At 36.2% G+C, this 13152-nt stretch overlaps 1 protein-coding gene across 2 annotated transcripts in view; it reads right to left on the bottom strand.

Annotated features, from left to right (window-relative positions):
- The window catches only part of CALCRL (calcitonin receptor like receptor), a 69660-nt gene that overhangs the window by 16903 nt on the left and 39605 nt on the right, over nucleotides 1-13152 (bottom strand). For both annotated transcript variants that reach the window (XR_012044417.1, XM_072874981.1), the window contains exons 5-10: nucleotides 12298-12410; nucleotides 9085-9176; nucleotides 3321-3447; nucleotides 1628-1781; nucleotides 312-372; nucleotides 127-193 (exon numbers count right to left, since the gene is read on the bottom strand). Coding sequence is in view for 1 of the 2 variants with exons in the window: in XM_072874981.1 (XP_072731082.1) it covers nucleotides 127-193; nucleotides 312-372; nucleotides 1628-1781; nucleotides 3321-3447; nucleotides 9085-9176; nucleotides 12298-12410 (614 nt within the window). In the remaining variant the exon portion in view is untranslated. The remainder of the gene's footprint in view (nucleotides 1-126; nucleotides 194-311; nucleotides 373-1627; nucleotides 1782-3320; nucleotides 3448-9084; nucleotides 9177-12297; nucleotides 12411-13152) is intronic.

The following is a 13152-nucleotide window of genomic DNA, read 5'->3' as shown; positions in this document are numbered from 1 at the left end:
GTGAGAGTCCTGCGCATGACAGTGACAGTAAATGTTAGCTTTAGGCTCTTCACCAACTCTATAGGTCCATGAAGAACAGCCAGAAAACAAATAAGAAAAGCAAATCATTATCTGAAAAATGCCTACCAACAGAGCAGCACAAATAGGGCCATGGATGATGTACAGCAGATGAGTATCAGAGCTGATCCAACAACTAGAGAAAACAAACAGGGAAAGAAAAAAACATTTGGCATTTTATCATCTGTTGTATTCTTTTTTTACCCTTAAAGAAAATACAACAGTTTTGCACAGCAAGTTGAGATGCTACTTACTTGTCATTATAATATAAACTTCTAGCAACAGCATGTATGCAGGCAGGGATCAGTGGAAAACCTGTGAAGAAAAAACAATGTCTTCTTCATATATAAACCTGGCTAATAACTAAGTAAACTTGCATCTCTTGCAGGAATCTTCTCTATTTTCACCTCACCCAAACTATATACCGCAGAGCAAATAAAGTAACAGGGACCAATTCCGTTTCTATTTTCTCAGATTTCTTTCAGAGGCGTGTATGAAACCTTATCCCTGTTGTTTTACCAGGAAATCCATACTAACACACAGAAAAAAAAAGGCAAATCAAATTATAACTTTTTAGAATCTAACAATCAATTTTCCTTAAACACAGATGTTTTTCATACTGCAACTGCAATAAAGCTAAATAGGTAAGCAACGTTAAAAAGGGAATTGTATATATGACCATAGCTTTAACAGTATGATTAACAATGTTTATCATGCCCTCACTGATACTTGCTGGGTATTCAGAAAACAAGGTGACCTGCAAAAAAAAATAAATTTGAAAACAGACTCTGGAAATCAGGCCAAATTCAAAATTTAAAAAGAATAAAGACATTCGTTGTCTGGGGTCCTTGACACTCTGGTGGTATCCAATTTTCAGAAACTGCTGAGCACCTACGCTCTTTTAACCACGTCTCAGTTGTGTCTGTAGTGGGACAGGTAGCGACCCAGGTACCAAGTCACGTGATAGCTGAATGTGCCAATACACTGAAGCTGAGGAGAAAGCCCTCCCTTGCACTTTGTCGACATGCTGTTGTGCATTATCTGAAATGACCAGGTTTGGCTTGTTAGTTTTGATACCGATATTACTTGAGACCTTCAGCTACAGCTATTCTGTATTTGCTTAGTGAACAATACAGGTCAAATGGAACTGCTGGAAAAATAAATCCTCGGCCATCTCTAACTCAGTTCTGACCCTCCACCCTAGACATGGCGAGACTTCTCTGAAAACAAACATTCATTCCTGAATAAACATCTTCGAGATGAGGAACAATGAATAATTACTTCTTAATGTCTTTTTTATAATAGGAGACTATTTTCTCTATACAAAGGAGGAGTCGCTTCCTGACTCCAGAAACACATAATCTCTCTTTCGGCAAAGATAGAGGTACATACAATTTCCTACGTTAACATTTCTAAGCCTGTTAAAACACTACAGACAAAGAAGAGGGGTGTGTGTCATCGTTGTTCAAAGCTACCAGCTCAGAGAAACAGAGGGACAGATGTTCAAATTCTCATGAAAAGGAGTAAGAGATTGCATTAGCCTGAAAATGCAGAACGTGAAATTGCATACCCCAGCCAAGAAGGTAATACCACATCAAGTGTTGTTTCTCAGCAAAAACAGCCACCACAATGAGAGTATGCAGGTAAATGCCTTCACACAGCATCCAAAAGTAGTTGCAACCCATTAGGTACAGGTAGATGAACTGTGACACTTTGCAACTAACCTGTAGAAAAAAGAAGAATACAATATAAATTTTGAAGTTGCAAAAATCTCAGAGCTTTATTTGCAAAATGGAAAAAAAATACTGCTCAAGTCAAATGTTAATGTTTATTCTGTTTTTCACTACAATTACTTTTTTTTTTAAATAGAATTGTCATGGAATTACAATTCCGTACTTGATGGTGACAAAAAAGTTGGTAACTGAGTCTGTATTTCTATTATTCAAACGTGAGGACCTCGAGATCCTCAAGCATGATGGCAGAAAGCTGTAATGATTTTTTCCCTTATTGCAGACATTGCCACATTTGACCATTCCAATCAATAGGGAATCCTTAAATTATCTGATGGTAACTGCACAAGAAAATGTACTTTGGTGAGGGTAATCCCCTCTTGGTTTTACCAATCACAACATATAAGTAGTCCAGAGAATGATTTATGTTTTTAAAATGCTTACGATACTTCCAATTTTAACCTAGCCATAACTGCACTTACGGCCAGTTGAGAACTTGCATAGTAGGTTCTGGAAGGAAGCCCTCTTGTTGGCATATATTTGTATTTAGCTTCATTCAAAAGATATTCTTCAATTGAAATGTTATATTATAACTTATTGTGCAGGCTAAAATTTGAGGTTGTGAAGAAGGAGCAATAGGTGACTTGCAAATTCGGACACGGTAGATCCTTTTTTTTTTTTTTTTCCTCCTTCTGAAATTGCTGTGTGTTTGATTGATCTATTTCTGGCACTTAGCTTAAAACAAACCAAAGATCAGTATTGTTTTACCATGTTCTGCTACCTAACTCACTTGATGATGATTATTAGCAGCTATCTGAAGCCTATTTTTACTTGATTCAGCTTCTGGAGTTTTGCCCTAACTTTCACAGAATTTAAATTTATCTTCCAAGTCTAAATAAAAATAAAGCCATAGTTAGGGATTTGTTTGTTTATGTATTTCATTTTCAGGCTCTCCTGTTGCTATAACTCCTAGCCTTTTGGGAGAGGCTACTGATTCACTATTATCAGGAAATGAGAGAGAGAAAAATCAGACCCAAATGGACAGCTTTTTTATTTTGCTTTTTACTTTTGGAATATAAGGGTCAGCTTTATCTCCCTTCACAAAAAAATTAATTCTTCTCATTTCAACTGAAGATGGCCAAGTTAAAGCCATAGGAAAGTAGCTGACATCCAAAATACAAACCATTTTTTACTGCCCTCCCTTCAACTGTCATAACCTCACTGACATAATCTAGAATAGGCTACTTTCTTGCAGTTGTTTCAGCGCAAAAGTGATTTGTACCAATTCAGAAGCGCAGTTCAGTATGCTCTGTCTCCTAGAGCGTTTTTACTATCTCGAAACCTCAAATGTGAAATGCCCAAATAATTGTTAGACATCTGTTGTAATACGTAACGTGGATACATCGTTACTGAACGTTTTAACCTCACCATATACGACATTTCATCAAGTATTCATGTCTCATTTATCTCTTCTGTGTTGCTGAAGTTTTTCACATACAAATCAACAAGGCTGCCAAATATACTTTCACTTACTGGATTAGTTGCAACTAACTCCTGGTTGTTGGCAACTGCGGTCAGTGAAATTATTGTTACAACAGAGTTGCAAACAAAAGAGAAAAATAGATTTTTATGCAGGGTAATCCTTTGGCAACTCAAGCTCCTAGAAAAGAGAAACAAGAACAAATGAATACACGGGGGGACAACTGTGTGTACTTGGGGACGACTGTGAAATTTTGCAATACGAGAGCTCTTTACTTTATTAAGAAGTCTTACATCAACCCTTTCTTCAGCTCCAGTCCAAATTTAATAGAATGATGTGAAAGGTAACACCTTCCCTTAAACGCCAACAGGAGGCAAAGCAAGTACATTCAGTTTCAATATGTCTACAATGAAGGACCTGCTTTGTAGTGGCTATCTAAAAAAGATTTCAATAGCAATAATATAACATTTCAGAAGATTTATACCTTTTTTTTGTTAGTACCTGAAGAATTTCCCAATAAACTATCATACCTGAGCTTGAAGAAGCTGTCTTACCCTACGTTTCCATTTACCCAAACCTGTTATGTTTTTTCGAGGATAATTCTTTTATTCACATTCTTATATTTTTTCTTCCTTAATCCTATAGCTAGAGAAATACCCAAATAAGTAAAATAACTCAAATCTTATCTTGACTTTTGTATATAACTAAGTGATAAACAGTATATAGAATACAATTACAAAAAGGAATATATAAGTGCATTTAATTGTGTTAATTTTCAAGGTTTGCTTTTAATCTTGCAATAAAATTAAAGAGAAAAATATCTTTGGAAGGGCTTTCTTTTTGTAAAACAGAGGATCAATAATATTAAATAATACTAGAAGGTGAACATAGTCGCAGCAAATCTCTGTTTACCTGCCATTCTAGAGAAAGCAGGTCTAATTTAGTGCCATTCCAAGAGGCAGGAGTCCTTCTCATTCAAGTTTTTCCAAAGAAATTCAGCTTTACAGACAAATGTAAAAGAAGATAGAAAGCCTATATGGATACATAAACAATTCAGATCATTGGGATATTAAGGCTTAATGCTCAAGATTCCCAAAAGAGCAAGTAACAGCCATTTTGTATGAAAGCAGATGATCAGTTTACAAAGTTGGGTAAAAATGATTCTTTTAGATTTAAGTTAGGGGGTGCGCAGCACATAGGAGCCAACTGACTCGATTAGAGTCATACAGCACAGCAGTGCCGGCAGTCAGGAACAGAGCCCGGTTTTGCAGGGTAAGCATTGCTCAGAGAAACCTCTCTCACACGCAAAGAGAAGTGATAAAGACTGTGGTACTGTGGTCACTCAGGAAACCCTCTTTGGTTACTTCGGAGAAAGCATCTACTAAGCCTGTGCTGTAAAGAGTCTGTGCTTTATAATCGCACCTACCTACCTCCATTTTATATATAAAATATAGCCAGCAATATGGAGTGCAGTTGATTGACAAAATGAAATGACTAACTGGAGGAGGAAAATCTATCACTTACACACGCAACTGCTCTTCACTGTTAGAGAAATCAGAAATACATTGACAAGGTCAGCAGGGGACAAGTCTAACTTGTCACATGGGGGGGGGGGGGGGGATCAAGTTTTCTAGCCTTTTCAAACAGCATGCCTAGAAGAAAAGATAAAGTATGGACATTAGTGATTCATTTTTAATTTGGGAGGGCAGGAGGGAGAAGAACTTTATATTTTCACAGAGAAACGCAGATATGGAATAGTCAAAAAAGCCGGAGGAGCATATTGAAACCTGCTGAGAACGTGACAGATGAAACAAGAAACAAAATGACCCCGCTGAACAAAAGAGACAGTCAAAAAAGACTGGCTATAGAGGACACTGCACTTCTTGGTTGCCTTCTTTGCAACTATTGCAAGAGGAGCGTATGAAGCATCCCACAGATACATGGGGTAAGTTAACAGGTTCAGACACGCACACTGGAATACCCTGAATTAGGCAGTTTCTGCAAGTCAAACCTTGGAGCCCTGAGACATTCTAAGCCTCATGTCACTAAATATGGGGGAAAGAAGCCCCTCTAGAAGCCAGTGCTGCCATGCAGCACAGGGAACTACTCTACATGAACCTCTGGTTGCCAAGTTATTTGCCTGAAGAAAATAGAAAAGAAAAAGTGTCCAAAATACAGAACATAGGTTTGGATAGGAATTAAGTGATACAGTATATTCCATTAGGCTTTTTAAATTTTTTTTCTTTTGTTTTAATGCCCAAAATGCATAAAAAGCTTTGATTGTTATAATATGAAGGGGTTTATGTTCTTTGAAAATGTATTTTTGTATGTTTTTTTTTTTTTCTATATGGTTTATATATGAAAAGAGAGGCAACACTAGATTCCAGCTAAGGGCTTTCTGTAAACAAGTCCTGAAGAACTCTGGAATTCTGTCTGCTTATTGTTAAGATTCAACGCAGAGGCAAGGAAAAGCACGTACAGCTACTGGGGCCATCTCTCAGGGTCATCCAGCAGCTGTTCCTGTTGAATATGCAAACACACCCATCCACACCCACCTCCACCCATGCATAAAAGGATTGAAAGGATCACTGGACAAGAAACAAGAAAGCAAGACTGATGACATTTAAAAACCAAGACTGCTTTTGGTAATAAAAGGATTTTTTCCTAAGCCTCCCCACCTTCCCTCTCCTGTTACCCTTCCTATATTCCTTTTTCTGACTGTTTTTCTTAATGACATAATATCCTTTAATCACTTAATTCTCATAATTATGATCTAAGAACATTTGAATGACCTACCCCTGGATTAAACCATGTGCAGTAAAATAAAAAAGACCTCCTGCTAAATTACCTATTTCCCTTCCTGTTTTGCCTCCTGTATGTCTTGGGCATTAGGGAAAAATTCATTTCTCCAATACTTCTCCAAAAGAAAAAAGGTAACATTTTGAAAAGCCCCTAGATATGTTTGAGATCTAATTTTTTAAGGTATTCAAATACTGCAAAATTCAGCCAGTGAGATCCATATATGCATCTAAGGGGGATTATCCGTTCAGCTGAAATGAACTTAAAGTGATTTAGGAACCTCCTCTCTCTCTCTATCACTCTATCATTCCGTTGTTTGCCCGCTCTTTAAGCGTAGTGTTGCTATCCTCTGAGTGCTGTCATGTGATTTGACATGATGCTTGATCAACAACTCCTCCTTTATTTCAGGTGGGGTTTTTTTGTTTGTTTGTTTTGGGCAGGCATCTTTCAAATTATAGCTCCCCTTCCTCTGAATTCACTGGTTTTTTAAGTTTTCTCTTGCCTTGTTTTTCTTTCTTTATGAAAACCATACAACTATTTTAACAGAAGATTTATAATAAACACCTGTATGATCTAGAGTATGTAACAGAATGAGAAAGCAGAGCCACTGCAAGAAGTTACTTCTATGTGTCACTGATGAACTTTCAGAGAGGAAGATCCAAGTTTATAGCCCATTTTATGCTATTAAACCAAGAACTCCAATCCACTTGGGGAACACAAGTCACAAACTGGACAAGTATTTCCAGTGAGACAATTTTCTGAAGAAAAGACCAGAATTTCAAATGAAAAAATAAAATCCACAAAAACATTTTAATCTTAAAAAAAATTTTTCATTCAAAACCCAAATAGTTGATATTTGAAGAGCTGAAGATATTTGAAAAAAACCTGTCAGTTTTCCTATGGAGAAAAGTACCACCTTTCTAGTCAAACCTAAAGATATTCTAATGGTCAGCAATCCAGCAAATGTTGTCTGGAAACTATCAATCGACTAACAGAATAAATTTTTTGGAAACATGACAAATTCAAAGGCACCCCCACACACCAGCAAAGAAAAAAGTCCACCTGTTAAAGCTATGAATAATTATACAAGCTTCAGCCGATACATAATACATCCTGGTATTAATCTAGATCCTTAAATACCCTTCTGGTACTAAAAATACTTTAGAGGAACTGTACATCCCAAGAAAACAGCTTGTGGAGGACCTTCTTTAGCTTCCTTTAAATCTTGTAATTTCCTTTTATATCCCAACATAACCACAGTCCAGAAAATGTGGTCTGTGGGTCTGGATTAATTCCATGTGGTTCTCTGAGGAGAGATGATCCTTCTACCAGAGGGGGAAAAAAATCCCTGGAGGGTTAGACAAACATGACATAGTTGTAATGGTAGCAAAGCAGATCACCTGCTCTTGCAGTAAGTGCCACAAGCCAAGATGAAATTGGCTTGGTTTTCATATCATACTACAGAAAATTCATGCTTTACTGTCTCTGAACTTTTAAAATCATATTGTATTCCAAATCTTTTTGTTTTCTCCGAGAAGCCTACGTCAAAGCATTTTTCCTGTCACATTAGATTTTTAGTCTGTTAAACTTTTTGTGACATTTATAGCAACAGAATAGCCCTTTTTTATGTAAAATCAAGCTTCTTATAAAGACTCAGAGCCATTTCACATGTTGATTTTGTGGAGGGAAAGTGAATTTGGAAATGGTAAGCATTGTTTTTACAGGTCATATGCAAATAAATTGATTAAAAAACACAAATGTGTTGGTTTGTCCTCATGAAAAGAAGACAGAAAAAGGTGAAAGGTAATCTTGAACATTGGTTTTCATAAAGAGAGGGTACAAAGTTGAAACACTCTGGTTTGTTGGGGATTTGTGGAAATGTTGTCCCAGAACCTGGGGAAATAATGCATATCTAAGTTGGAAACACTATATTCAGCCAGATGTGACTAAAAAGGATAACTTTTTATCAGATATCTGCTACCCCTACCTAATCGAAGTCCAGAGCGTGAGAAAAGCAAAATCTGAGCTAGCTCCACAGTTGCTCTTGTATGTGCTATTCACATTTAAATGTTAGGAAAAAATAAAGCATGGAGTGAGACGGTAGGGTATAGTGGTAAGAAATAGGTAAGACCATAGAGCAGATCTATATTATCCAATGGAAAATGATGCAGAAATGATTAAACTAGTGCCAGTTAACAAGGAAAGCCTACACTGTGCAGTGCAGCATTTGGCAGAGATAACAAATCTTAACCTTTGGTTAAAATTTTTGGTTTCACCTTTCTACTAAGCCTCATCAGCTTCTTTACAAAGAGAGAGAGAGAAGTGTCTTTCATGGGAAAGAAAAGTAAGTTCACAAAATGTGAAGTAATAAGAACACTAATTTTAAAAGACCTGTGCATTATATTACAAGTTGTTGTGACAGTGGTGATACACTGCTCAAACTTTCTTTCAAGAAGAGAACGTAATAACTGTTAGTGGATATGACATAACTGTCATAGACATAATACGGTGAATAAAAAAAACAGGATTATTTTTATTATTCCCATTCCTACTGTAGCTCTTAGCCTTACTTTCTTTACAGTTTATCATATTTTGTGGCTACCTACTTTGGAATGTTAGTGTACCTATCGTATGTCATCAGTATTTTAGTTTCCATTTGCTCTTTAGTTTGGTTGATGCTTGGCATATCCACACTGTAACTTATTATTAAAAAAAAAAAACAAACAAACCAAAACAAAACCACAAACCCAAGACAAACAAACAAAAATTTTCCCATTTTCCCATTTCCTGTTTTCAATATATTGTACAGTTTTTGGTTTGCAGATTTGGGATTTTAGGCTTCTGAGAAAAGAAACCTAAAGTTATATTACAATATAATGTTCAATGCCAAACCACTATACTGACTTTCTTCACCTTCTTGCTCCCTCTAATTTCATTGGGATGGCTGGTGTTTCAACGTATTGAAATTAGGATTGTTGCAACCGCTGATATTTGGTCAAGGATTTTAAATATACTTACTTAAAATAAAAGAATATGCCAAGAGAAATCAGAAGTGATGCAATTGAAAGACCATGTCCGATGATGGCCAAGTAATACAAATTCAGAGCAGTCTGCAATACAAGAACAAAACTGAGCACCTGTGATGCATACAGAACTGTTGTTGATAAAGCACATATTTATACATCTCTTCTGCATATAAAATGACTATAATAGGATTAAGAAAATAAAAACATTACAGATAATGATGAGTCAAGACTAGAATCCTGCAAATCAACATATTTCTAAAATCTCTTTCTGTAGGACTCACAACAGATTCGTTGAAATCATCACTAGAACCTACCTCTTATCAGTTAAAACATTAGGTTTTTAATATATACTGCTATGTTTTTTCTGAGTATTTACATAAATCGGGCTATTTATGCTACTGTGCTGGGTGCATTCCTGTCTGAGCCTTGATTCATCTATTAACACAACTCTTAAGTAAAACATATGCTTCCTATATGAATTTATGTATTTTTTCCTCATAGACGGTTTTTTTCTTATCACTTAAAGACACTTCCTTCAAAGCAAGCTGTGATTATGATATTGGAAATTTAGTTTTCATTCAGCATTTAAGAAAGGGCGTGAAAAAAATTAACAATGGCTTAAAAATAGTAAGACTAAACAGTTTTGTTAAATAAGCCTACAGCCAAATTATAGAATTATGAAAAGCTGGGTGGATACAAAAGGTAAAAATGAGGAACTAGTAAATTAATATTTGGAATATATACAACATGTTACCATTAATTCTTTGAATTAATAAATATATTACATCCCACCAGTAACAAATCCCTGCTTTCAGTCATGGAATCTGCCTCAAAATTTCTCCTGTTGCATTAAATGTAAGATTATCATTTTGCACATAAGGAAATGAAGTTTGTCAGGTTGAACCTTATACTATCACAATAAAGCATAACTATCTGGATTCTATAGGAAGAATTAGAGCATACATACAAATGCTCGTGTACTCCAAACTGTATGCATCCTCTGAACTTATTACTCCAATTTAAGATAGACTAACTATAGCTTGCTACGTATATTGACTTTTGATATAATACAAAAAGATTCCAGGTAAAGCTTTAAGAAGGTTGTAGGATGAGACAAGGGTACCTCTTTCAAATTATCATTATTTTTAAAAATGTGATAACTGTTTTTTTTTTTTTAAAAAAAAAAAGCAATGCAATAGGTTTAAGTGAAGTTTTCATAAAAATTTGGAAGTGAGAAGAAACAAGGGTTGCCCCTGAAACACTAAAGCTTGGCTACATATACATAATGACAGCCTTTCTATGACAGGTCCACATCCCATATCACCACCTCATTCAGTGACCAATTTAGGCAAAGGTGCATGTTAAGGATTTAGAAGATTTCTGCACAACTTAGAACTGGCACGAAACAGTGGTACAGCAGGGACTGCTGATGAGGGCAATAACAATAAGAGCTGAACAATGGACAACAGTCACATGTATAGTGCATTATCTAACCCGCCTTCCGAGCAAAGTGAAAAGATAATGTTGTTTAATGTAACAACACATAGAACTGTAGCAAGCAGTAAGGCTTTCTTCGGAGCTATTATTCCATTTAAACAATAGCTTCTGATGCGTGACAGAGTTGAAATATGCTGGCAAAACAGCCCGAGGGAAACTAGCTCATTATTCATAAAGAAGGACCTGCAAGGATCTGCTCCTGTCTGAATAATATTCTCTCAGTCTCCAGCCAAACATTAGAAAGAATCAATGAATTATAGCATCTCTGCTAGCAGAATTAAACTGCCATTAGCATATTCAATGTCTCATGATTTGAGAAAAAGCAATACAAAAATGCCTTATTATCATCTATTACCACCTTTTCTCAATATGGTTTCTAGGTAAATACCCTAAAGCACTCTTGACAGCAATGATGCAGGCAGTTAGAATCTCTACTAGGTGTCAGTATTCTTGACACCATCTGCTATTATTGAGCTGTTTTCCATGAGGTCCAAATTAATTTACAGTCTATCCTGATCTGCATTTTATATTCCTAGTTCTTGGGCATTTACAGTTTCAATTTACTGCTTCTTCCCATGACTGAATGTTTCATAAATATAAAGAATATTAGTGGACATATGGGGAGGGGGGGGCAAAATATGCAATTTTGCTCATTGTATCCTCACATATCTCAGAGAATCTCAGAGAGAGGGCATTGGAGGTTTACCACATTTTTAAAATTATTTTTATTTTTCTAAATCTGTCAGTGGATGGGCATCTTCAAGATAAACTGAAGTCTATAAAAATACCATCTATACCTATACCCACACGGGTATGTGTGTACATAGAGTCTACCTTTGATATATAGAAAAAAAAGCATTTTGCTGCCTGGCCTGAGATAATTTTGGATGCTTGCAAAATTTCACTTAAACAAACTCAAAGTATAGGTTTTCCATTCATATGAGCAGCTTAATATCTCAGAAACTGAAAAAATGGCACTTGGGAACCAGAACACAAGACATGCACACAGGAAAAGGATCACAAGGAAAACCAAACCCTATCTAACACTTCTCATTATTTACTTCCCTTCGGCCTCCCAAAGATCCTGTGGTGAATCCACTCAACTACAGCTTGCCTACACTTCTGTAAAAAAGAAAAGATTAGCTCTACTTTTCACACTGGGGGAAAAAAACCCAAAACCAAAATATCCAAACTCGACTTAAAGCTGCCTTGAAGATATATTAGCCCCAAGTAAAACTCTGGTTGTGCACCTACTGAAAATCTGTCACTATGACTTAATTGGATAAACCCATGCACTCAGCATGTCTTCCAGAGATGTGCAAACCTCCTGCCGTTCTGCTGAACTCGAACCCTACTTCAAAATCACAGAGCAAAACATAAAGGTCTGGTCTTATAAGGGATATGCTTTGCTTACCAGCAGATGACTGTGGATGACCTAGACAAGTACTAGTACCCACACATTTAAAATACCCATAAACAAAAATATGTTCATACTATTCAAGCAGTTGAAATCAGCTGTAAAAGACAAAGCAGGTGGGCTGGGGTTTTTTGAGTCTGTTTTGCACAATTCATCGTTTTTATTCAACATGCTTTCTTCTTTTTGCATTTTGATGTTGCATCAATTCTGCTGCCATTCGAGTTTTGAAAGTTGTGAAATTTTTCAGATCTGTTTCTTGACACTGGTAACATGCATTCATTCCTTTCCTACCTTCACTTTTTCATGCGTATAGATATTACACTGGGTATAGTTTGTCCACGTCCTGTTGCTTTCTGGGTGTCGAAACCAATTCCCACTTGGATCACAAATCTTCGTAACTTTTTCTACAGTCAAAGTAGATGGAAAGAAAAACCAAAAAGAAAAACAGAAGAAAAACACAACAGTCAGCACTGAACTTCTACTTCCTGATGCCTAGTATTTAATGAAGAAAGATTGGCAAACAAATGACAGCTTTATTAATATGCCTAGAGAGACATTGCTTGTTACTATGAATTCTGAGAAACTAGAGGCCATTGCTTTTGCTTGGCAAGGGCAACCAATGATGTGTTTTTCTTAAGAAAACAAATAGATTTCCCTCCTCCAATCCAGTAAGTATCAAAATATATCAAGCTAACTGTTAGAAAACTACCAGATGAAGTGACAAGAATATTTAAATGGCTCGTTTAACATCCAAGATCTAAACTGAAGTCTGACATCGTACCACCGTAAATTAGGATTGGACAGGCAGGAAAACATCAATAGAGAAACTGCTCAAGAACCAAACTGGAAAATTTCTGGGACCACATAATGATTTCTATCGTCAAATAGAAAGAGGCATGAAAGGACCCTGGGAAATACCAAATGCAGCAGAAAGATACAAGAGTGGAAGTCTATGACATTTTCCACATGCTCACAGATGCAAAATTTAGCCTACAGAAAGAGGAAAAGATTCACTTGTGCGGGAAACTCTTGTCGACTTCAGCTGCTAAATTGAGGTAAAAGAATGTCATATTTCTGCTTGTCTGTCAGAGAGAAAAGTTCATCTCTAAGAGAAAAAAACCTGCTATCTAACCTCAATTTCTGTTT

The sequence above is a fragment of the Ciconia boyciana genome, chromosome 10, assembly GCF_034638445.1.
Source record: "Ciconia boyciana chromosome 10, ASM3463844v1, whole genome shotgun sequence".
NCBI classification, from domain to species: domain Eukaryota; kingdom Metazoa; phylum Chordata; class Aves; order Ciconiiformes; family Ciconiidae; genus Ciconia; species Ciconia boyciana.
This window is presented reverse-complemented; position numbering and strand designations above follow the sequence as displayed.